General features: G+C 46.2%; 1 protein-coding gene across 1 annotated transcript in view; it reads left to right on the top strand.

Moving 5' to 3' along the window:
• Positions 1–710: 710 nt before the first annotated feature.
• LOC140203832 (cytochrome P450 2B4-like) overlaps positions 711–26,606 on the top strand; it is a 67,004-nt gene continuing 41,108 nt past the window's right edge. Inside the window, exons 1-3 of the mRNA XM_072269935.1 lie at positions 711–1,043; positions 13,983–14,145; positions 26,302–26,451. Of these exons, the coding sequence (XP_072126036.1) occupies positions 873–1,043; positions 13,983–14,145; positions 26,302–26,451 (484 nt within the window). The 5' untranslated portion in view covers positions 711–872. The remainder of the gene's footprint in view (positions 1,044–13,982; positions 14,146–26,301; positions 26,452–26,606) is intronic.

Here is a 26,606-nt window from a genome sequence, read left to right as displayed (position 1 = left end):
CAGGCAGCATCTATGGAAAAGAGTAAACAGTCGACCTTTCGGGCCAAGAACTTTCATCAGGAGTGCAGAGTTCCTAGACTCAGAGCCTGGACTGACACCAACCTACTGCCCTCTACTGTGCCTATTGTCTTGTTTATTATTTATTGTGATGCCCGCACTGTTTTGTGCACTTTATGCAGTCCTGGGTAGGTCTGTAGTCTAGTGTAGTTTTTGTGTTGTTTTGCGTAGTTCAGTGTAGTTTTTGTATTGTTTCATGTAGCACCACGGTCCTGAAAAACGTTATCTCGTTTTTACTGTGCACTGTACCGGCAGTTATGGTCGAAACGACAATAAAAAGTGACTTGACTTGACTTCCTCCAGCATTTTCTGTGTGCGTGTTGCTTTGCATTTGCAGCATCTGCAGATTTTCTCGTGTCAGTTATCAGTAGCCTTTAGTGTTCCATCTCTGAGATGCTTAATCACCCAGAATTTATGTCCTCAAGAATAGCTTCTAACATTTCCTAAGCACTGATGTTACACGCTTCCTGACTTGCAGGGGGCTTCCAGCCCTTTCCGCGTTTATTTCAGATTCCCAGCAATCGGTGGTGGTGTCACCTGGAGCTTGGTGAGACAGCCTCCACCGACTGCCGGCTGATGTATTACAGTGTCATCATCGGGAGGGGGGAGGAAAAAAAGCACAGGACACCAAACCAAGCTGCCGGCGGTATGACTGACTGGGGAGTCACAGTTTCAGTGACTGCGTCCCTCGCTGCAAAGATCTCCACCCACCGTGGGAGGGGAGCCACCTCTTAGCTCCACTGCAAAGCCTCTTGCAAACTCAGAAGGGCTGTGGACTCAGAGTGAGGATCGTCGTGAGGTGAAGTCGGCCTGAGATGGAACTCGTCGTTACCGGGGTGATCGTCGCTCTCACTCTGGCCCTGCTCCTTTATTCCCGGAGGAGCAAAGTGAAGCACGACAGGCTTCCCCCGGGTCCTCCCGCCCTCCCGTTTCTCGGCAACTCGCTGCAAATAGATAAACGAGCCCCCGATCGCTCTCTCATTCAGGTAAATTGTGACTATTCTCCACTGCCTGAACTTGCCTGTATATTTATGTCGATTTTGTACCATTCCCAGGATAGATAGAAAATAAAATAATACTGCGATGCTAGAACTTTATGCATTTCTTTCAAAAGTAAAGTTGAAAACTGCTAAGTAGCGGAAAGTGCGACCGGGACGGGGCTGCTGTTCCGTAAACTTCCGTGGAGTGGAGGTGTGACAACGAGTATTTTGAATTTTGGGATAAATTCCCAATTTTAACCTGTATTTAAGTTGATTTCAAATTGGAGTCTGTCTGTGTTCACGAGATCCGCCAAAATCGGGTCGTTGTAACAGATTACCTGGAAACGTGCGGCGGGTGGGAAGAAGAAGGTAATCAGAAATTAGTGTCCAAATATTTACTGTCCAAAATATTTTCCTCTTCGTCTCTTGATGTTGAGCATAACTTGGCTCTATTCCTGTTGTACATCAAGATATTTTGCAGGCACTGAAACCCCAAGGCAACACACACACACACACACACACACACACACACACAACGCTGGAGAAACTCAGCAAGTCAAACAGCATCTATGGCCGGGGGTGGGTGGGGAACAGTCCCAAAAGACTGGCAGCTCATTTACCTTTGATCCCCACCGGCACTCGGGGGGTGGTGGGGAAGTCGGCACTTCTGGTGAAGGGGCTTGTCGCGTCCATTCCTGGGCGACTCGCTCACCTTCGGTCCCCGCCGAACACTCAGACCCCCACCCGTGGCTCCAAGCATCTGTTCGCTCGCAAAAGCGGCTGAACCAGGCAAGGGTAGCCGGCGGCCTCGAACGCCGGTGAGCTGGGGACGCGCCTGCCTGAGTATATGCGAAGTGAGCTCCGGCGGACTTGAGGAGGGGGGGCGGATGAGATCGATAGTGAGATCCGGCGGCCGGGAAGGTTGGACTGCCACTCTCCGTGGTCGGAGCGAAGGGACAGAAGATGTCATGGTCATTCACCGCAACCGAGGGGTACCCCAGTTTGTGAGGCTTGTTCGTACCACTGGTCCCGGACTTCTGAGGTTGAGAGTGGAACTGCCCCGGAGCAGCGGCCTTTCAACTTAAACTCTCCCGTACAGATCTCCTGTCATCGTCAGATCCGACGGACAGCCAGCGCTGAGTGCACAGTCAGGGGAGAGCTGGTGGGAGTCTGGGGAGAACAAGGTATGGGAATGATATTGGATGGCCAGTGAGTACTTGATGCTGAGCGGTGCTTTGACTGTAGTAAAGCTTGGAGGTCATTACAGACTGAGGCTTTACTAACTCTCCTCTCCAGTGCGAGAGCTCACCGGGGTGAGCGTGCCACGATTCGGAGCCCGAGCACGCCCTCAGGATATTACCACGTCAGAAATAGCTGGATCTCCATGCCCCTCTGGTTTCTGTGGTAAAATAGTGCTTGCTTTCTTGGGTGTCTGTTTACCCACAGCATCCTGTAGGGGGGGGGAGGGGGAGGAAACTCGTTCCTTCTTTACATAATCGATAAATTCCCCGTTTCCTGACACTGCACGGTTGTCCACCCAACAATTCAAAATGAAGTCTTTACTCGTTTTTTTGGAGTTCGCAGAGCGGACGAAAGAGCCAAAAGACCGTCGGAAGCTTTGAACGTGTGGCAGCAGGTTTCATGCATGTTGCCAGCTCTTTTAAGTGGCAGAGCTTGGCTCAAAGCGCCGGAGCTGGAGAAAGCATCTGGCAAGCAGATCACCTTCTAGATGCAGTTTACGCCACAGCCGAACAGCAGCTTACATAACCTCGCCAGGTGTAGTAAAGGGCGACAGAGAAAAGGCAGATCAACTTAATACGCACTTTGCTTCAGTCTTTACTGTGGAGGACACCTGCAGTAATGCCGGAGATCCCTGAGTGTCAGGGAGCAAGGGCGTGCCATTGTTGTTACAAAGGAAAATGTGCGAAGCAAACTCAAAGGTCCTAAGGTGGACAAATCACCTGGGCCAGATGGACTATATCCCAGAGTCCTGAAAGAGGTTGCTGAACAGATGTTTTGGTCATATTCTTTCAAGAATCACATGGTCCTGGGGAGCTAGAAAATTGCAAATATCACTCTACTCTTTAAGAAAGGAGGAAGGCAAAAAGGAAGAAATTATAAGCCAGTTAGTCTAACCTCAGTGGTTGGGAAAGTGTTGGGGTCTATTTTTTTTAATATAATTTTTATTGAGTTTTCAAACTTGATTACATGAAATACTAATATCTACCCTCCCCCTCCCCTTAACCCTTCCCCCTGATATATACCCCTACCTAAAAGAAAGAAAAGAAAAGGAAAAAAAAGAAAGAAAGACTGCCTGGATATTGGGAGGTCTCCACATGCTCCATGGGATTTGAAATAAATTTAATATATTTATTTGTTACTTTCCCCAAAGGACCAACATCTTTATCATTGGAGCACCTAGATATGCCAACCTATCTTTTGTAAATAAGAATGCCAAATATTCAAAAATATATCATATTTATCTCTTAAATTATAAGTAATTTTTTCAAGTGGAATACAGCTAAAAATTTCATTATTCCAACGATCCATACTTAAATACGAATTCAATTTCCAAGTAACTGCTATAGCCTTCTTGGCTACTGCCAATGTGATTTTTATAAATTCTTTCTGGTATTTATTCAATTTAAGTCTATTATTAAGGATGAAGTTTTGAGATATTTGGAGACTAATGATAAAATAAGTCATAGTCAGCATGGTTTCTGTAAAGGGAAATCTTGCCTGACAAATCTGTTGGTATTCTTCAAAGAAGTAACAAGCAGAGTGGACAAAGGAGGGGCAGTGGATATCACTTACTTATATTTTCAGAAGGTTTTTGATAAGGTGCCACACATGGCTGACAGGCAGAAGGCAGTGAGTGGGAGTAAAGGGGGCCTTTTCTGGTTGGCTGTCAGTGGTGTTCCTCAGAGGTCGGTATTGGGACAGCTACTTTTCACATTGTTTGTCAATGATTTAGATAATGGAATTGGTGGTTTTGTGGCAAAGTTTGTGGACGATAAGAAGATAAGTGGATGGGTAGGCAGTGTTGAGGAAGCAATGCGATTACAGCAGGACTCAGACAAATTGGAAGGATGGGCAAAAAAGTGGCAGATGGATTACAGTGTTGGGGGATGTATGATAATGCATTTTGGTAAAAGGAACTATAGTGTGGACTATTATCTAAATGGGAGAAGGTTTAAACATCAGAGATGCAAAGGGAATTAGGAGTCCTCGTGCAAGACTCCCAGAAAGTTAAATTACGGGTTGAGTCTGTGGTAAAGAAGGCAAATGCAATGTTGTCATTTATTTCAAGGGGATTAGAATATAAAAATAAGGAGATAATGCTGAGCATTTATAAGACACTGTTCAAGTTGCACTCTTGGGTCAACAGTTTTGGGTCCCTTATCTCAGAAAGGATGTTTTGTCATTAGAGAGAGTCCAGAGGAGGTTCACGAGGATAATACTGGGAATAAACAGGTTAACATATGAGGAACATTTGGCAGCTTTGGACCTGTACTCACTGGAATTTAGAAGAATGTGTGGGGATTTCATTGAAAGCTACTGAATTTTGAAAGGACTAGATAAGGTGGATATGGAGAAGATGTTTCCTCTGGTGGGGGTATCCTGAAAATAGAGGGCACAGCCTAAAAATTGAGGGGTGACCAGTTAGAACAGAGGCAAGAAGAATTTTTTTAGCCAAAGAGTGGTGAATCTGTGGAATGCTGTGCCACAGACAGCGGCGGACGCCAAGTCCGTGGGTATATTTAAAGCAGAAATTGATAGGTTCCTAATTGGTTGGGATATGATGAGAGGGCAGGTGTGTGGGGTTGAATGTATCTTGTAAAAGTGGCCACAGGGTGTACCTTCCTGCTCTTCTGTCCATCCACTCAAAGGTTCAACATGTTGTGCGTTCAGAGACACTTTTCTGCACACCACTTGTTTCACATGGCTACTGGAGTTACTGTCGCCTCCCTATCAGCTTGAACCAGTCTGGCCATTCTCCTCTGATCTTACCTCTCTCATTGACATGGTGCTTTCACCCACACAACTGGACGTCTTTTTGTTTGTTCTGCCCACCATTCCTTGTAAACTCTAGAGACGTTTGTATGTGAAAATCCCAAGAGGCAGTTTCTGAGATACTCAAACCACCCCATCTGGCTCCAGCAATCATTGCATGGTCCAAGTCATTTACATCACATTTCTCCCCCATTCTGAACAACAACTGAACCTCTTGACCATGTCTTCGGGCTTTTATGCATTGAGCTGATCAGCCAAGTGATTGGCTGATTAGATATTTGCGTTAACGAGCAGGTGTACAGGAATACCTAATAAAGTAGCCATTGAGTGTATATCACTAAACCTATATCATTAGCGGATCAAAATCCTTGGAACTTCCTACTGGCATGAGCAGTAAATAGCCTGCCGGAGGATCCTGGTGGATCAAGCAGCATCTGTGGGGGGGGGGGAGTACTTATTGATAGTTCAGGTTGAGACCTTGCATCAGAACTGAGAGTGGAGAGGGGAAGTGGCTGGTGTAAGGAGGAAAAGGGGAGGGTGGGAGACAAGGGGAGGGATGATGAAAACCAACCTTCCCTCTACGGCAAGGGTTCCCAACCTTTTTTTTAAAATTTCATTCAGCTTTATCATTAACTGAAGGGTCTACGTACCCCAGGTAGGGAGCCCCTGCTCTCTGGTGACACAAGAGAGACAGCAGATACCCAAGTTTGGAGCAACACACACAAAGCAGGAGGAACTCAAAGATCAGGCAGCAGATAAAGAGTCTCAACATTAAATGGGGACTGTCCATTTCCCTCCATAGTTGCCCCTTGACCTGCTGAGTTCCTCCAGCGCTTACTTTACTTCACTTTATTGTCGCCAAACAATTGATACTAGAGCGTACAATCATCACAGTGATATTTGATTCTGCGCTTCGCACTCCCTAGAGTACAAATCGACAATAAATACTTAAAATTTATATTATAAATCATAAATAGAAAATAGAAAAGGGCAAGTAAGGTAGTGCAAAAAAACCAAGAGGCAGGTCCGGATATTTGGAGGGTACGGCCCAGATCCGGGTCAGGATCCGTTCAGCAGTCTTATCACAGTTGAAAAGAAGCTGTTTCCAAATCTGGCCATACGAGTCTTCAAGCTCCTGAGCCTTCTTCCGGAGGGAAGAGGGATGAAAAGTGTGTTGGCTGGGTGGTTCGTGTCCTTGATTGTCCTGGCAGCACTGCTCTGACAGCGTGCAGTGTAAAGTGAGTCCACGGACGGAAGATTGGTTTGTGTGATGTGCTGCACCGTGTTCACGATCTTCTGCAGCTTCTTCCAGTCTTGGACAGGACAACTTCCATACCAGGTTGTGATGCACCCTGGAAGAATGCTTTCTACGGTGCATCTATAAAAATTAGTGAGGGTTTTAGGGGACTGGTCAAATTTCTTTAGTTTTGTGTGTTCTCCCCTCCCTGGGCTCTGTCTACACTTCTTTCTGCCTCAGTAAAGCAGCCAGCATAATAATAGGCCCCTCCCACCCTAAACATTCTCTTTTCTTCCCCCCACCCTCTGCCATCAGGCAGAAGACAGAACAGATCAGGATGGCTTCTATCCCGTTCTCCTAACACTCCTGAACAGACCTCTTGTATGTTAATAATGAAGTCTTGATTTCACAGTCCAATTTGCCTTGGCCCTCACAACTTACCAGAACCAGAATCAGGTTTAAAATCACTGGGATATGTTGCGAAATTTGTGGCTATGTGGCAGATTACTTTGCAATACATGATAATAAAAACTGTAAATTACATTAAAAAGTACATATATTTTTTTCTCACCCCTAATGGGTGGTGTGTATGTGTATTTTTCCCTCAATTTGGACTGAGGAGTGTCCAATCCATACTCAGAGCAGATGTTCCCGTACACAGTTCCTGCAACTTGGTTGTGCTGTTTGCTGTATGCTGTCCCTGCCTGCATCTTGCACCCTGCTACTACGTGCTGGATGGTTTCGGCAGGTTCCTTGCACAGTCTGCATCTTGGGTCTTGTCTGGTGTGATAAGACTCCTATTTCTATTGCTGTTGTGCTCAGTGCCAGTTCTGGTGCAGCCATGAGCAGTGTCCCTGTGCTGTCCCTCTGCCCTGCTAACTCCAGCCGTTGATAGGACTTCCTTATGTCAGCCGCCTCTGATACCTGGCGATGGTATGTCCCATGCAGTAGCTTGTCCCGCCACGGCCCCTGGTCCTCGAGCCACCTCGCCCACTCCCATTTCCATATCCTCTGCCTGCTGTCTGAGATATTCTCCTAGCAGGTCATCCTTAGGGACCATCTTCCCGACATACTCATGGACGTTTTGCATTTCTTCCAGGACTGTGGCCTTGACACTTCTAAGTAAACATCCTCCTTTATTCCAGTGGGTGTACAGTCGCTCGAATTTGGAAATTGGGTGGAATCCTACCTGTAGAGTTAAAAGTTTCCGGGTCTTGATGGCAAACCGATTACGCTTCCAGTTTGTTCCTTGGCCGTTACACTATCGCGGCGAGGTATCTGATGACTGGTAGGGTGCATGTGTTGATGCCCCAATCTCGTTCTTAGATTAGATTAGATTCGATTCAACTTTATTGTCATTGTGCCGAGTACAGATACAAAGCCAATGAAATGCAGTTAGCATCTAACCAGAAATGCAAAGAATAGCGTTATTTACAAAATAACTGCAAATAAAAAGTAAGTGCTAAACCACACAAATATAAAAGTACTGAGTCAGTACGATATGGGTGCAATACTGCTTAGCGCTGTGATGAGAGGTTCAGCAGGGTCACAGCCTCAGGGAAGAAGCTCTTCCTGTGCCTGCTGGTGCGGGAGCGGAGGCTCCTGTAACGCCTACCGGATGGGGGGAAAGTAAAAAGTCCATGGTTAGGGTGAGATGCATCCTTGATAATGCTTTTCACCCTGCCCAGGCAGCGTTTATGGTAGATGTTCTCAATGTGGGCAATTGGGTGCCGATAATCCGCTGGGCAGTTTTCATCACACGCTGGACAGTTTTCACCACACACTGGAGTGCTTTACAGTTCTTCCTATTCAGCTGGCTTTTTAGAACCTGTCTCACTCTTTGGAGCTACTTGGATGTTGCAGTCTTCCTTGTGTCCTCATCGTGGCTTCCACGCGCCTGCAGGATCCCCAGGGATTTGTAGCTGTCCTGTGCATCTGGTGTGTGGCCTTCAGGGAACTTGACTCCTTCAGTCTTGATGAGTTTGCCTCTTTTCACCGCCATCCAGCTGCACTTTTCCGGTCCAAATGACATCCCAATGTCTGCTGTACACCCTTGTCAGGTGGATTAGTGAGTAATGTCTCTTTCATTTCTGGCATACAGGAAGTGGCTGATGGTCACTCCACTCTTAGGATTAGGATTATGAGGACACGCAGTCCTTTTTTATTGTCATTTAGTAATGCATGCATTGAGAAATGATACAATATTCCTCCAGAATGATATCACAGAAACACAAGACAAACCAAGACTAAAAAAACTGACAAAAACCACATAATTATAACATATAGTTACAACAGTGCAAAGCAATACCGTAATTTGATAGAAGAACAGACCATGGGCACGGTAAAAAGTCTCAAAGTCTCTCGAAAGTCCCATCATCTCACGCAGACAGAGCTTCCAGTGCCGCAAACTTGCCAATGCAGCATCCTGGAAGCACCCCACCACAGTCCGATTCCGAGTCCGTCCGAAAACTTCGAGCCTCCGACCAGCTCTCCAACACCGAGCACCGAGCACCATCTCTGCCAAGCACTTTGACCCCTCTTGAACCTGTACCCATGTCCACTCTTTGAGATGATCCGGCTGGGGAGGTCCAAGCCTATGCAGAACAGCAGCTGGTATAGTGTATCACCATGGTATATTCCAGATGGTCACTTGTGCTAAAGGTTTCGAATTAACTTCTAGCATTGTCCTCCAATGGCCCATTGGGTTCTTGACGAGGGTCCTTAGTGTCTTGTTGACCTCGTACAGAGACAGGTATTCCAGGATCCATGAGTGGAGCTTTGAGTTGTAAGCTTTCTGGTAGTTGGTCCAGGTTGTGCTTAGGTTGGTTTGTCAGGTCTTGGAGTCTCACGTGACTGATTTGTCCACTGGTAGTTGGTGCCTGGAGCCACTGGTTCCATTATGGAACCAGATGGAACTGGACTTTGGGGATGGAACTGGACTCTCTGATGGTGGTGTCTGAAAAGAGGATGCTGTCCAAGTTGCATGCCATCTTGGACAATGTCTGCCATCCACTACATAATGGACTGGTTGGGCACAGGAGTACATTCAGCCAGAGACTCATTCCACCGAGATGCAACACAGAGCGTCATAGGAAGTCATTCCTGCCTGTGGCCATCAAACTTTACAATTCCTCCCTTGGAGGGTCAGACACCCTGAGCCAATAGGCTGGTCCTGGACTTATTTCCTGGCATAATTTACATATTACTATTTAATTATTTATGTTGCAACTGTAATGAAAACCAATTTCCCCCGAGATCAATAAAGTATGACTCTGACTATGACTAGGACTACTAGCCCCTCTCTGAGCAGGGCTCAGGAATTTACATATACGTTCCTTCAGCTTGGTAGCTATGATGCCTGACAGGAGCTCCCATTGTTGTTGACGGGCAGGTTATAGGGCAGCAGTTTGATGGCGTTGCTCCTTTGTGAGAATCCTTCATTATGTGTACTGTCCTTCCCTGAGTTAGCCAGTCAGGGCAGGAGCCTACTTCAAGCAGCTGGTTCATTTGAGCTACAAGCCGTGTCTGTCAGCGGTCCCCAACCACTGGGCCGCAAAGCATGTGCTACCGGGCCGTGAGGAAACGATGAGTCAGCTACACCTTTTCCTCATTCCCTGTCATGTACTGTTGAACTTGAACATGGGGTTGCCAACTGTCCCGTATTTGCCGGGACATCCCGTATATTGGGCTAAATTGGTTTGTCCCATACGGGACCGCCCTTGTCCCGTATTTCCCCCACTAAGGTAGAGCGTTCCTTTGAAACCATTCATGCCGAAATGACGTAAAGCACAGAAGCAATTACCATTAATTTATATGGGAAAAATTTTTGAGCGTTCCCAGACCCAGAAAATAACCTACCAGATCATACCAAATAACACATGAAACCTAAAATAACACTAACATATAGTAAAAGCAGGAATGATATGATAAATACACAGCCTATATAAAGTAGAAATAATGTATGTACAGCGTAGCAGAATCGGGAAGATTAAGCCAACACCGATTTGTGGAAAAAAAAATCGGCACGTACACGGATGCACACGTCACATATGCGCACGTCACGCATGCGCACACCGGTGCCAGCGCAAGGCTTCATGGTCATGGTAGTCTCTTGTGGCAAAGTGTCCCGGGATTTGACTGCTACTTTTGTCCCTTATTTGGGAGTGAGAAAGTTGGCAACCCTAACTGTAAAAGACATGTTGAGGTGAGTTTAACCCTACTTGAACATCCCCCCCCCCCCCGGTCGGCCGGTCCGCAAGAATATTGTCAATATTGAACCGGGCCGTGGTGCAAAAAGGTTGGGGACCCCTGGTGTATGTAATGCTATTGGTTTCTTCAGCCAATAGGCATGGGTCATACCAGGCCCTGGTGATGTCCAGTTCTTCACATTTGCTACCTGTTGCTGGACATCTGCTGCTGTGATGGTGACTGGTTTTTCCTTGGGGAGATTGCAGAGGCTTGTTTATATGTCCTTCAGCCACTGGGCACTGGTGTTATGTGATGCTTCCCTCTCCGATACACCCTTCCAGTACTCCTCAGTCGCTGTTTTGGTTGGTTCAGATACCGGCATGATTTTGCTCTGGATATGTGCGAATACTTTCCCTGGTTCTTTAAAAAACAGTGCCCTTGTTTCGCTTGGCCCCTGCGTCCTTAGTGCCCCTCTGCAGTCTGGTAGCCAGAGCTGTTAACCGTTGCTTGGCTGTTTCCAGGGCTTCAGTTATGGACATGCTTCTGTACTTCCTTAGCGGCAGAGATGAGTCTTTGGTCTTCCCACCCTTCTGCAGCTCAGTTAGCCCGCTGACCTCCATCCTTGTGGTTTTGTCTGAGCTTCCGATCGTTGTCTCCATGGGAAGTGGTTTATAACAGCACCCTCCACTGTATTTCATTTTGTCGCCCAGCATTTCCAGGACTGCTGCTGCCAATGCATGCGTCAGGTTACTGGTGTCAGTCATGCTGCAGTTGCGAGTAGAGCTTGTTCGACTGCTTCTAGCAAGCTGACTGATGGAATTTCATCACTGAGTCTGGGGAGCCGAGTTCGTTGATTGACAGCCTCCAGTTTAGCTCTGATCTTCTCGCTGATTGCAGCAGCCAGCGTCGATACGCCCGGAGGTGAGGCTCGAACTTGCATTTCCCCTGTGCAAGGTGACGCTATTACCTTCTGCACCGTCTGTGAGTTGCGGAGGTGGGGGTTTGAAGTCGTATTCCCTGATCGGATCGGTTCTGCGGTGATGTCGCCGCGGTGCATCGCGGTTGCATGTCTTCCCGTTCAAGGTGTGATAGCAATCCTCTGTTGGCAATGTTTGATCGCAGGGTAGCCAGTTGTTTTGCCGTGAATGTGGACGACGGTCTCCATTGTTGCCAGAGTCCCCACATGCGCTTGATGTATCCTCTTTCGTGTGGGTTGCTTTTGAAGTGGTATTCCATTAGTTCCAGGTTGTCCAGTCTCGTCCATTTATGATTTGTTCCGGTAGCCAATTTCTCACCAGGTGATCCCGGTTCCCCAACCATTGGCGTGGACCTTGTTAATCCAGGCGACGTCCGAGCCGCCGTGACTCTTCTTGTTCTTGTCACTCTCATCTGGAGGGTTTTGTGGACAGACGTAGCATAAGCACAAAGGGGTCCAGACCAAGACCCCTACTGGTGCTGGGAACTTTTAATATAAATATTTCAAAAGTTCAATTAAATTAATGCAAAAAGAGAAGACAAAAGTAGAGAGGTAATGTTCATGGGTTCAATGTCCAGTCAGAAATCAAATGACAGAGGGGAAGAAGCTGTTCCTGATTGTTGAGTGAGTTCCTTCAGGCTCCTGTACCTCCTCCCTGATGGTATCAATGAGAAGAGGGCATGTCCTAGGAGATGAGGGTCCTTAATGATGAATGCCGCCTTTTTGAGGTGTCGTTCCTTGAAGTTGTCCTGGATTTGCCTACCTACTCCACACTTTTTCTCTGACTGTATCTTTCATTCTGTTATTGCATTTCCCTTTATACTAACTTTTTTCAGAAGTTTTGCTGCCTCAGAATTTTATGATAAGACCGCTTGAAGCCGAACAAAATATAACTCCAGACTATTTGTAACACGTAGGAGTTTGGAGAAACAAGAAATTAACTTTCATTGAATATAATGCATATAATTACGTAATGTGTGGGCACGTGGCCAAGTGGTTAAGGCATTGGACTAGCGGCCTGAAGGTCGTGAGTTCGAGCCTCAGCCAAGGCAACATGTTGTGTCCTTGAGCAAGGCACTTAATCACACATTGCTTTGCGACGACACTGGTGCCAAGCTGTATGGGTCCTAATGCCCTTCCCTTGGGCAACATTGGTGTCGTGGAGGGGGGAGACTTGCAGCATGGGCAACTGCCGGTCTTCCATACAACCTTGCCCAGGCCTGTGCCCTGGAGAGTGAAGACTTTCCAGGCGCAGATTCATGGTCTCGCAAAAGTAACGGATGCCTTTAATTTAATTACATAACTAAAAATTTTTTGTTGATGGTGTTCATTTGTACTCAGTATCTGAGGCCTCTCACCTAAGTGTCCAACAATAATCAGCCAGCATTGATGGATTCCAATTGCCCTGATACCATTTCTTATGACCAAAACCTTTCACCATGCTCGTCACTGACAGCACCAAGATTTGCAGGGAAGAGCTTGAAATGGGAATGCAGAAAATGAATCTTTAGTGACATGTTGCACTTCATGGTTTTGTGTGCTTGAAGCATGTCGTCAACTAGCTGCAAGTAGTTTGGTGCTCTGTAGTTGCCAAGAAAATTTTTAACAACGTCTTTGAATGTGATTTTCTCCAGTCACCTAAAAGTTCTTTGAATTGCCTGTCGTTGATGACTTGTTTGATTTGTGGTCCAATAAAAATACCTTCCTTAATCTTTTGCATCATTTACTCCAACTTGAATTATGAATTGAAGTAACAAATATAGGTGATTTTTATAAAAAGCAGTGTGTGATGGGGAAATTTCACGGTGAGTTTCATGATCAGCTGCCCAGCATCAATAAGGTACACCCAAAGTATTCAGGAAGCAAAATCTTTGTTGTTCAGTGTTATGTTTGGAATGATCTGTGTTGATAGTCTGTCTGTAACCCTGAATCCTTCATGAATTTGAATTTGTAACTTTTGTGAAATGTAATGTAACAAAATGAACTCCTAAGTTGCTTTGCTGGTGTGAGTGAGAAAACTTACAAGTGTGTTTGTGTTATCGTGGAACTAACTGTTTTCTTTGATGATAGGCAATTTGTTTTATGGCTGGAGAGAATGTTTTGATTAACAGTTGGAAACAGGATGGAGCTTCCAAAGATCAAATGTGAGAACGAGATAAGGATGAAGATGACAGAGGAATGTAATGTTATGGAATGGAGCAACATTATCACTGTTATTTGTTAAAAAAATGTATTGAAGTGTTCTGGCTGGAACAGAACATCAAAGCTATTTTTCCCTTGCAAGTAAAAATAATGAATGCACCTTATAATTTGATCCACTCTGAATTTATGATAGTGTGTTATTGTACAGTAGAAGACCTAGTTGAACAGTTCACGACAACAGCATGCAAAACTAAATTCTTCACTGTATCTCGGTACACGTGATGATAGTAAACCAGTTCCAGTACCAGTTCTGCCACTGGTGAATGCCCCTGCAGTATTCCAGGATACACTGACCACCCCCCCCCCACCCATCTCTTTGTTCTTCCAGCTGAGCAGAAAGTATGGCCCCGTGTTCACAGTCTGGCTTGGTCCGCGTCCCGCGGTGGTGCTGTGCGGCTTCGAAGCTGTGAAGGAGGCCCTCGTCAACCAGGCAGAGGATTTTGGAGCCAGGGGCACAGTTCCTTCCATCAGGAAAGTCACGAGAGGATACGGTAAGAAGTGGGCTGAGGTGGATCCTGTGACCCCTGACCTAATAACCAACAAAAACTCCGAGTTAGATTAAGTTACGAAAGGTGTTTCACAGGTAAGTTATCAGAATAGTGCAAACAAAATGTAATTTCAAAGGCAGAAGTAGAAGTTAATAAATTAGCTTTACGTACATTGAAACATACAGTGAAATTGTCCGGGTTTGCACTGGCAAATGACTGAACCCATTTGCAGAGGAATGACAGACTCCCATATAGAGACAGAATGAGAGTTTATGCATAGGAATTGCAACATATCGTCGGTGGCTCGACTGAGCAACACCATGAGACAAGTCGTTCTCCAAACAGGGAACCTGCCATTACCGCTAATTAGGTGTCCACTTAAACAGTTCAAGTAACATGAAATTCATGAGCCTATCAAAATGCACTTAACATTGTTAAACAGAAGGCACTGGAGACCGCATTACAAAGGGCGACTCTCTTGAGGAAAACACAAGGAACTCTTGTGTAGTGGGTTAGAGTACAGGCCACCAGGGTTCAATTCCTGCCTCTGCCTGTAAGAAGTTTGTACATTCTCCTCGTGACCGTGTGGGTTTCCTCCCACAGTCCAAACATGTACCAGTTGGTAGGTGAATTGGTCATTGTAGGTTGTCCCGTGATTGGGCTAGGGTTAAATTGGGGGTCTCTGGGCGGCATCGCTCGAAAGGCCAAAAGGACCTATTCCATGCTGTATCTCAATAAATAACAATTAAATAAATGATTAATTATTGTCATTAAACAACAATTAACCAATCCAAGTGCTCTGAAACCCTCTCATCCCAATGCTCTCCAGCGCCCCACACAAGCCAGAAGCGCTCATTGCAGAAATGTGTCATTTGCATCAAGGCCAACACAGTCCAAGGATGTGCTGGGGGCAGCCCTCAAGTACTGCCAAGCTTTTGGCGCCAGCATAGCATGCCCGCAACTGAGTACCCATATGTTTTTAGGAAAGCATATCATCTTACAGTGCCAGGGAGGTTCGGGGTGAGAATTTTAACACTTAAGCATTTGCCAGCATAACATACAGGAATAAGTGGATGGAGCAATTAAGACTGGGAATCTGAAGACCAAAATTTTTAAGGTTGCAATTGATGTATGGCAGGAAGAGGTTATAAAGATAGGGTGGAGTGGAATTTGTGGTGAGATTTGCAAAGAAGGTCAAAGAAGTGTGGAGAAGCAGAGGGATCTGGGGGTACATGTCCACAGATCCCTGAAAGTTGCCTCACAGGTGGATAGGGTAGTTAAGAAAGCTTATGGGGTGTTAGCTTTCATAAGTCGAGGGATAGAGTTTAAGAGTCACGGGGTAATGATGCAGCTCTATAAAACTCTGGTTAGGCCACACTTGGAGTACAGTGTCCAGTTCTGTTTGCCTCACTATAGGAAGGATGTGGAAGCATTGGAAAGCGTACAGAGGAGATTTACCAGGATGCTGCCTGGTTTAGAGAGTATGCATTATGATCAGGGATTAAGGGAGCTAGGGCTTTACTCTTTGGAGAGAAGGAGGATGAGAGGAGACATGATAGAGGTGTACAAGATATTAAGAGGAATAGATAGGGTGGATAGCCAGCACCTCTTCCCCAGGGCACCACTGCTCAATACAAGAGGACATGGCTTTAAGGTAAGGGGTGGGAAGTTCAAGGGGGATATTAGAGGAAGGTTTTTTACTCAGAGAGTGGTTGGTGCGTGGAATGCACTGCCTGAGTCAGTGGTGGAGGCAGATACACTAGTGAAATTTAAGAGACTACTAGACAGGTATATGAAAGAACTTAAGGTGGGGGGGGTTATATGGGAGGCAGGGTTTAAGAGTTGGCACAACACTGTGGGCCAAAGGGCCTGTACTGTGCTGTATTATTCTATGTTTTATTATTGTTTAATTCAATATCACTAGAAGAACCAGCAGGTATTACACATTGCTGACCTCCTCTAGGTTGCTAAAGAGGGTTGTTCAGGATCAACAGATTCATGTGTGGGTCTTGACCAAGGAAGGAGGATAGGCTTCTCTCTCTTTTATGACCAGGATTTCCCACGGTCGCCGGTGCTGAGATCAAATCTTTAAACCTTTCAGTTGTTAGTCAGCTTGAGTGCCGTGGTGGGATTCGAACTCATGTCTGTGAGGTCAGTTGTCTTCTTGGGTCACCTTGGCGACTGCACTGCCACTGAGCACAGAGAGTGGATGAGACCTGGGCAGGAGCACTTTGATTGACCTTTTCTGGGCAGAACGAGGGAGGCAGGTTCAATTTCAAGTTTATGATCATTTCAACCACATTCATGTATGCCACCAAACGGAACAATGTTCCTCCAGACCAAGGTGGGCAACATAGCCCATATAACACACACACATAGAAAACACATGAAGTAATATTACCATAAATAAATTAACAAGTAATAAGATGCACTTACGACACAAGCTAAAAAGGAAACCGTATAAGGCTAGCAACACTTCAAACGTGGTGAGACCCGGGTGGTGGACAGTAGTCTCATGGTCTGGGGGGAAGAAGCTGTTTCCCATCATAACAGCCCTTGACCTAATGCTGCAGTACCTCCTGCCTGGTGGTAGGGGGTCAAGGAGATCGCTGGACAGATGGGAAGGATCATTGACAATGCTAAGGGCCCTGTGTACACAGAGCTCTGAATAAATATCTCGGATAGGTGGAAGAGAGACAAGCACGGCTACAGTCCTGGGGGTAACAGAGGAGTGGGAGGTCTTCTACAGCAGGAGCCAAGGTAGGGTATTGTGAACTAAAATTAAACTGGCTGTCGGGGACATTATAGATATGTGGTCCAAGCTTTACCCAGTGACTCCCTGGTAAAACGGGGTCAGGGGGTGGGGGGAGGAGGGGAGTCAGTGTCCCATGTGAGGAAATTTTTAAACTGGTTAATAACATCATCGCTATGTGCTTGCCATTCCTTCATACACAATTGAAGGTGGTACATAGAGACCATATGACTAAAGATAAGCTATCTCGTTTTTATTCAGATATATCTCCCTACTGTGACAGATCCAATAATGGGGAAGCTTCATTAATTCATATGTTTTGGACTTGTCCATGTCTTGAAAAATATTGGAAGGAAGTTTTTCAGACTTTTTCTGTACTTTTCAAAGTCAATTTTAAGCCTAATCCTCTGACGGCCCCATTCGGTATTGTTGCAGGACAAGATATCAAGTAGAAGACATCTTATTTATGTATTTTGGCCTTTAGCTCTCTTATAGCTAGGAGGGCGCTTTTGTTTAAATGGAAAGATGTTTCTCCTCCTACTCATGCTCAATGGTTATGCGAGGTTATGTCATGCTTAGATTTAGAGAAGATTCATTGTTCAATTTCTGAATCTTGTCAAGACTTTCAAACATTGTGGGGACCCTTTCTGAATTATTTTCAAAACTTTCAAAACCCTCAATTCGTTGTTTAAATTTAGATGTTGGCTATTATTAATTTTTTATTATACAAGAAGGTATTTTACTTTTTTTCTCCTTAATAAATAGCTTTGGTCCTGGTAGGGGTTAGACTCTTTTTTTTGTAATAAATTAGTATATTTCAATATAACTTTGACTAACCTACATGAATGCAGGGTATTGAGATTGTTATGAACAGATATAATATAATTGGTAGTTGTCTTTTTCAACCTTTATATATACTTTCTTGTACTCTGTATTCTTCTATGTAGAAACTAATAAAAATATTGAAAGAGGAACTGTGAGGGTGACTGAAGACATTGGATTCAGTCTTCCCAACATACAGCTGAAGGTAGTACCTTCCCATCTAGCCCTTTGTGTCAGGCAAGCAGTGGGTAAGGTATTGACCAGGCCCAAAGAACATTCAGATCCCAGTGCATAAACTTGGAGCTGCAGCCTCAATCTCCCCAGCCCCATCACTGCCAGATTCTTTTCCTGAATGGACGAAAGCAAGATCTCACCAATGCTCTAATGTCAAGATGGCGCCAGTGACCTAAACCAGCTCACAAAATGGCTTCTACTCCTTCTTCTTCTTTTAAATACGCTTCTCCTCCCGGACTGCAATCGATTGCAGCCTGTGATTTCCATTTTGGCGATGTACTTTTGGGCCAGCTGGGCAATCTGCTGCTTCTGCTATCCCCTGGGGAATTCAGCGAGGTCAGGAGCGCCGTGTGCGGCCACCGTCCCCTAACGGCGGGGACGCGCACTCCTGGTCAGCTGTATTGCTCCTCGCCTAGTAAAGCGTTGGGCAGAATTGGAATCAACGACGTCGAGAGCGGAAGACGAGCCGACTGCTCGCGTTTGGCCAGGTTTCCCTCTCGCTACTCTGGGAGGAAGGTGCAGGTTCCTCATACAGACAAAGTGTGAAGTATTTCACTTTGGAAGGACAAACCAAGGTAGAACGTACAAGGTAAATGGTAGGGCACTGAGGAGTGCAGTAGAACAGAGGGATCTGGGAATACAGATACAAAATTCCCTAAAAGGATGAGAGGGGATCTGATTGAAACATATAAGATTATTAAGGGATTGGACATGCTAGAGGCAGGAAACATGTTCCCGATGTTGAGGGAGTCCAGAACCAGAGACCACAGTTTAAGAATAAGGGGTAGACCATTTAGAATGGAGTTGAGGAAAAACTTTTTCACACAGAGGGTTGTGGTTCTGTGGAATGCTCTTCCTCAGAAGGCAGTGGAGGCCAATACTCTGGATTCTTTCAAGAAAGAGTTAGATAGAGCTCTTAAAGATAGCGGAGTGAAGGGATATGGGGAGAAGGCAGGAAAAGGGTACTGATTGTGGATGATCAGCCATGATCACAGTGAATGGTGGTGCTGGCTCGAAGGGCTGAATGGCCTACTCCTGCACCTATTGTCTATTGTCTATTGTCTATAAAAGTGGTAGATAGGGTCGTAAAAAGAGCTTTTGGTACAGTCACCTTTATAAATCAAAATATTGAGTATAAGAGTTGGAATGGCCAAGTCATTGGGTGTATTTAAGGCAGAGATTGATAGGTATCTGAGTAGCCAGGGCATCAAAGGTTATGGTGAGAAGGCAGGGGAGTGGGACTAAATGGGAGAATGGATCAGCTCATGATAAAATGGTGGAGCAGACTCGATGGGCTGAATGGCCAACTTCTGCTCCTTTGTCTTATGGTGTTATGGTCTTATGGAATGTTATGGTGAGGTTGTATAAGGCATTGGTGAGGCCAAATCTGGAGTATTGTGTTCAGTTTTGGTCACCAAATTACAGGAAGGATATAAATAAGGTTGAAAGAGTGCAGAGAAGGTTTACAAGGATGTTGCCAGGACTTGAGAAACTCAGTTACAGAGAAAGGTTGAATAGGTTGGGACTTTATTCCCTGGAGTGTAGAAAAATGAGGGGAGATTTGATAGAGGTATATAAAATTATGATGGATATAGATAGAGTGAATGTAAGCAGGCTTTTTCCACTGAGGCAAGGGGAGAAAAAAACCAGAGGACATGGGTTAGGGGTGAAGGGGGAAAAGTTTAAAGGGAACATTAGGCGGGGCTTCTTCACACGGAGAGTGGTGGGAGTGTGGAATGAGCTGCCAGATGAAGCGGTAAATGCAGGCTCACTTTAAACATTTAAGAAAAACTTGGCCAGGTACATGGATGAGAGGTGTATGGAGGGATATAGTCCAGGTGCAGGTCAGTGGGACTAGGCAGAAAAATGGTTTGGCACAGCCAAGAAGGGCCAAAAGGCCTGTTTCTGTGCTGTAATGTTCTATGGTTCTGTGGTTCGATCGCCTCGTGGCTCTGGGACTCCGCGGCCTGTGGTCCTCAGCACTTGTGGACTTGTTTTCGGAGGACTCCGCGGTTCGCGTTCCCTCTGTTTCTGGCTACTTTTCTTAAATCGCTCTTCACGCGATCTGATCAAGGCGCTTCAGCTCCGCAGCTGAGGCCTGCAGTCATCCACACAGCGTGGAACTGGACTGACTCGGTGGTGGTGGCTCCTGCGCCTTCTCGTCAACTCTGCCGTTTGACGTTCTGTGTGTTATTCGCTCGCCTTTTGCTGGTCGTCCGACCTGTTCTTTTTTCTCGCGCATCGGGTGTTTCAACGGGTTCCATGGTGCTTCTTCATTTCGTGGCTGCGTACGGGAAGACAGGTCTTAGGGATGTACGCTGTATATACATAATTTGATAATGAATGTACTTTGACTTTTAATATGTGTGACAATAGATAATAGGTGCAGGAGTAGGCCATTCGACCCTTCGAGCCAGCACCACCATTCACTGTGATCATGGCTGATCATCCACTATCAGTACCCCGTTCCTGCTTTCTCCCCACATCCCTTGACTCCGCTATCTTTAAGAGCTCTATTGACTCTTTTTTGAAAGCATCCAGAGAATTGGCCTCCACTGCCTTCTGAGGCAGAGCATTCCACAGATCCACAACTCCCTGGGTGAAAAAGTTTCTCCTCAACTCCGTTCTAAGTGACCTACCCCTTATTCTTAAACTGTGGCCTCTGGTTCTGGACTCCCCCAACATCAGGAACATGTTTCCTGCCTCTAGCGTGTCCAATCCCTTTAATAATCTTATATGTGTGTGTGTGTGTGTGTTCAAATATCCTGTTAGGGGTGTCCCCAAACCCGCAAAGGGCAAAGTCAGCACAAGAGGGCAATGACTCTACAAACTTCCCCTTTCCCAAGCCTCTGCTAACTCCACCTAACATGGTCACACACACACACATTCTCAGGCCCATCCTTCATCTCCTCCCTCACTAAGTCACCATCCATCCACTTCCTACAGCTCATCAATGAAAGCAGGCATTATCAACTTCTATCAAAGCAGCCCGGAAGGCTCCCTGTCTGGGAAGCGTCATGGAAGTTGGGTGTTAAGTGAAACGACAGGACGTCCAGGAATCCGATTTCAGAATTGCTACTCATGCCACGTGCCGGTGAGGCCAGAACTAGGAAATGTCATACAGTTCAACACATGGCTAAGGAGATGGCACCTGCCAGGGAAGGTGGGACCTGTACAGACAGGATGGTTTGCACCTGAACTGAAGGGGGACTAATATCATTGTTGGAAGATTTGCTACTGCTGATTTGGGGGTGGGGGGAGTGGGGTGTGTTTAAGCTAGAGTTGCGGTGGGGGGAATGGGAACCAGAGTGCCAGGGCAGATAGATGGAGTGATTGTGGGGAAAGATGTTGATAAGCCTGCATGAATGGAAAGGTTAAACATGGTGGGAATAACGTTCTCAGTTGCATCTATTTCAATGCCAGGAGTATTGTAGGTAAGGCGGGTGAGCTTGGAGCATGGCTCTGTACGTGGCACTGTGACATTGTAGCCATTAGTGGGACTTTGTTGCAGAGACAGAACTGGCAGCTCAGTATTCTGGGATTTCACCGTTTTAGACATGGCAGAACAGGAAGAATTAAAGTGGGGAGGGGTGGCATCACCACTCAGGGAAAATGTCCCTGCAGTGCTCATACAGGATGGACTAGGGCACACCTGAGGCTCTACAGATAAAACTGAGGAATAAGAAAGGGATGACTATGTAGTGACCTCCGTGCCAAGGAGAACAAGTAGCAGATAGAAAAGGAAAGAATGAGCGACTAAAGAACACAGCCACCACTTACTCAGGCCCGCACTGCACCAGAATATGTGGATCTCAGATTGGCCCCTACAGCCACCTGAGGGCTCACCAATGGATAACTCCAATGATTGGGCATCACAGGGTATGGGGAGAAGATAGGGGAGCGGGGATGACTGGAAGAATTGGATCAGCCCATGAATGGTGGAGCAGACTCGATGGGCTGAATGGCCTACTTCTGCTTCTGTACCTTACGGTCTTATGGCTTCTGCACGTGGCCACTGGATGCAGCAGAACGTTCTGTTCTCAGCTCTGCACCAAACAGGAACCAGCCTCCCCGACATGAACTGTCTCGATATGTCTCCCTGCCTCGGTAATGCAACCAGCACAATCAGAGACCCCACCCACCCTAGACAACCTCTGTCCCATCAGGCAGATGACACAAAAGCCTGAAAGCACGGACCACCAGGCTCAGGGGCTGCTTCCACCCAACTGTATAATACTCTTGAATGATCCTCTTTTATAATAAGGACTCTGAGCCTAACAGTCTACCTCACTATGATCTGCACTTTATTGTTCTCCTGCACTTTTTCGATAGCTTTCGCACTTTATTGTGTGCAGATGCTGGAAATTCAAGCAACACACACACAAAATGCTAGTGGAACGCAACAGGCCAGGCAGCATCTATAGGAAGAGGTAGAGTCGAAGTTTCAGGCCGAGACCCTTCCTCAGGACTGACTGAAAGAAGAGATAGTGAGAGATTTGAAAGTGGGGGGGGGGGGGGGGGATCCGAAATGACAGTCAAAATGTGGTCGAAAAATTGAAGGGCGGGAGAAATTATAGGTGGGGAGCAGTGAGATGCTGCCTGGCCTGCCACGTTCACCAGCACTTTTTGTGTGTGTTGCTTGAATTTCCAGCATCTGCAGATTTCCTCATGTCTGTGTTTTTAAATTCAGTACTGCGAAGCCTCTTCCAGTGATGCCTGCACTGAAGAAGTTTAAATCTTCTCTTCGACGGGAGTTTAGTGAAACCCTCTCTCACTGCTCCCCATCTATAATTTTTTCGGCCCTTCAACTTTTCGACCTCATTTTGACTATCATTTCAGATCTCCCACTTTCAGATCTCTTACTATCTCTTCTTTCAGTTAGTCCTGACGAAGGGTCTCGGCCTGAAACGTCGACTGTACCTCTTCCCATAGATGCTGCCTGGCCTGCTGCGTTCACCGGCATTTTTTGTGTGTGACACTTTGTTGTGTTATTGTTTTACCTTCAATGCACTGTGCAATGATGTGATGTGTGTGAAGAGTATGCAAGGTAAGCTTTTCACTGTATAATAGGTACACTGAAAGTATGATTATTACCAACGTATGTATGCAGGATACAACTCTGAGATTGTCCTCCCACAGGCAGTCACAAAGCCAAGAAACACCATGGAACCCGTTCAAGAAAACATCAAACACCCAAGGCACAAAAAAAACATGAAATTGCACAAATAACAAAAAGCAAGTGACACACATAGAATATCAAATATAAAACCAGGAGTCCAGTCGTATTCAGTTAGTTCAGTTCAGTGTCGCTAACCAAAACAGGGCCGTTCTTTGCCAAAGCGCCCCAGTCCACGTTGATCGCCCTAAGGAAACTACTCAATACCAGCAAATAAAAAGAGTAACCAGAATCCAGGAACACATGCAACATGAACCTCAAAGGCTCCCAAAACAAGTCCATAGCCTCACCAATCAATCCTGGTAACATGGATCCCAGGACCCCCTGACTTTCCTCAGAAAGCAGCTAGCAAAGTCCTTGTTGACTTCAACCTTGTTCAACGGCTTAATCAGAGGGAAACAATGGAGTCAGTCGTGAGCTCACTCCCTCGACGCCTCATTCAGAGAGAATTGAATTGAACTGAGTTGACTTTATTACTTACATCCTTTACATACATGAAAAGTAAAAATCTTTACATTACATCTCCATCTAAATGTAATTTGTAATATATAGCATATACAACAGGACAGTCAATATAACATAGAAATACAATTGTATCAGCATGAATTAATCAGTCTGAAGAAGCTGTCCCGGAGCATGTTGGTCATGGCTTTTATGCTGTGGTACCGTTTACCAATGGTAGAAGCTGGAACAGTTTGTGGTTGGGGTGACTTGGGTCCCCAATGACCCCCTCAATACCTCAATGGGCGAGAAGCAATGGAGCCGATCATGGGCTTGCTCCCCGTCTCCAGGCCGCACGCTCCACACCAAACCTCACCGGACTCCCTTGAAGAAAGCAAAGCACCAAATCACTCAGTCGAACCCAAAGCACACCATCAAAATGTAAATCATGGGTTCCAATCGCAGGCAGATTAGTAGTGGAATCATTTTTGACAGAAGTAGTTGTTTTGTGAACTTTCTGCATTACGTCACCATTGGTTCTGTTGTTCGCTGGCTCACCTGGACTGTACATATGACAATAATAAACAGACACCAATACCCTTCTCCTCTTCCCTCCCTTGTAGAGGGCTATGGGTAAGCCTATTAATTCCTAAGGTAGGAACATGTTCAGCACAACTCTGAGGGCCGAGGGGCCTGTATTGTGCTGTAGGTTTTCTATGTTTCTATGTCTCCTCCTGCTCATTTCCACCCTCCCTTAATTCATTCCTTTCCCAACCTTTTGCCCCTCCTCTGCCTCTCCAACCCTCCCCCTACCTTCCTCCTTGGGATGCCCGGACGCAATCGTTCCATTTACTCCTCGCCCCTTGGCCTCAGGGCCCAAGTTTCCCACATTGCCACTGACCCGGGCACTATGCTGTCAGGAGGGGGGGCTCCATCGCTGATGTGCGCACAGGAGCTGAGGCTGACTTCTTTGGATGGACGTTTGGCCCAAGGCGTACACTGTAACATGTGCCCTCTCTTACCTGTTGAGCGTCTGCATTCAGGTCCCAGGTCAGGCGAGGCACGGGATGCCTCGGCGTGCAGCCCCAGGCTCTGGGGTCACTTCCCCTCATGTTAGGGAGGTGGCTGAGCAAACTCTAAAACATCAATCTAGAGAGGGGATCCCCCACTGGGAGTCCACAGAACCCCTTGGTCCGTGGCATAACAAGGTGTGACCTGACCTAGAGAGAGACGGATTGGTAGAAGGTCAACTCCCCACCACTTCAAGTGAACTTACCAAGGGGGGACGACAAAATATCCGCTGGAGAAAGTTAGCCTTGAAAGGCCTCGATAGAGTGGACGTGCAGAGCATGTCTCCTGTAGTGGGGGAGTCTGGGACCAGAGTGCACAGCTTCAGAATAGAAGGACTTCCCTTTAAAGCAGGGATGAGAAGGAATTTCTTTAGCCAGAGGGTGGTTAATCTGTGGAATTCATTGCCACAGTTGGCTGTAGAGGCCAAGTCATTGGGTGTATTTAAAGCAGAGGTTGATACCTACTTAGTAAAGGGCGTCAATGGTTACAGAGAGACGGCAAGAGGATGGGGTTGAAAGGGAAAATAAATCAGGCATGATCAAATAGTATAACAGATTCAATGGGCCAAATGGCCTCATTCTATTCCTATGTCTTATGGTCTTGTGGTCTTATGGGTCGAGCAGCACGAGCAAAGAACTGTTGAAATTCAGGGTCGAAACTCTGCATTGGTATAATACCAAGATGAGCTACTTGTAGGGCTGGTTTGGGAGCCAGCTCCAGAAGGTGAAAGGTCAGATTCTGCCAACCACCCAATCCTACCCCGGCTGCTGGTTGGTTTGTTGAGTCCCAGAGCCATACCGGACATAAACAGGCCCTTCCGCCCATCTGGGTCCATGCCAACCAAGATGCTCATCCAAGCTAGTCCCATTTGGCCATGTTTGGCCCACATCCTTCTAGACTTTTCCAATCCCTGTACCTGTCCAGCAGTCCTTTAAAAGTAGTCATTGTAGCTGCCTCAACCACATCCTCTGGCAACCCACCGAATATACAGACCACCCTCTGTGATTTAAAAAAAAACAATACCCCTCTGATTCCTATTAGGTTGAGGTTCAGAGTTAATATATTATCAAAGACAATCTATGTCAGCATGTACTACCCTGAGATTCATTTTCTTGTAGGCATTCACAGCAAGAACAAAGAAATACAACAGAGTTAATAAAAGGCCACGCACAAAGACTGACAAACAACCAATGAGCAAAAAACAAACTCTGCAAATACAAAAAACACAAATAAAGTAATTAATTCATTCATTAATTTTTGGGTGGGTTTTGTCTATGGTATTAATCAATAATTAATTCATTGATTGATTAACACCATAGAGAGATGAAAAACAAATAATATTGAGAATATGAGTTGTAGATTCCTTGAAAGTTCAGAGTTGAGGTGAGTAAAGTTATACACACCAGTTTAGGAGCCTGATGGTTGAAGAGTAATAACTGTTGTCCAGGTTCACAACAACACGGATCGAGGGAGCTTCACGTAGGTGCTCCAACTTGGTCAATATCTTGTCAACAGAAGGGAAAACCCCAGAAAATCTCCCTGACCCATCTAGCTGGGGGGTGGGGGGGACAGTTTCCCCAAGAGTTCCATATCTCCGTCCCTCTGACCCCATGGAGAAGGCCTCTCCGAGTCACGCCACGCTCTCTGCCGTCCCGTCCCACAGGGATCGCCAGCAGCAACGGGTTTCGATCCCGCCAGCTTCGCAGCTTCGCCATCTCGGCCCTGAGGGACTTCGGCAAAGGCGCCAAGAGCCTGGAGGATTTCATCCGGCAGGAAGCAGAGTGCCTGGTGGAGGTCTTCAAGAAGACTGGAGGTCAGTTGTTTCTCTCAGTGTTATATTAATAGCAGAGTTGCGGCAGCTTTGGCTGTCGGTTCATGTGCACCGTCCTTTCTTTTATCCCTTGTGCCACTGGTGTTTAAGGCAGCAATGAAGGTCCTCCATCCCTGGTGGCATTCCCAGCTTCCTTC

This window comes from Mobula birostris, chromosome 10, assembly GCF_030028105.1.
Source record: "Mobula birostris isolate sMobBir1 chromosome 10, sMobBir1.hap1, whole genome shotgun sequence".
NCBI classification, from domain to species: domain Eukaryota; kingdom Metazoa; phylum Chordata; class Chondrichthyes; order Myliobatiformes; family Myliobatidae; genus Mobula; species Mobula birostris.
Note: the sequence above shows the minus strand (reverse complement) of the source record. Positions and strands in the feature narration are given on the sequence as shown.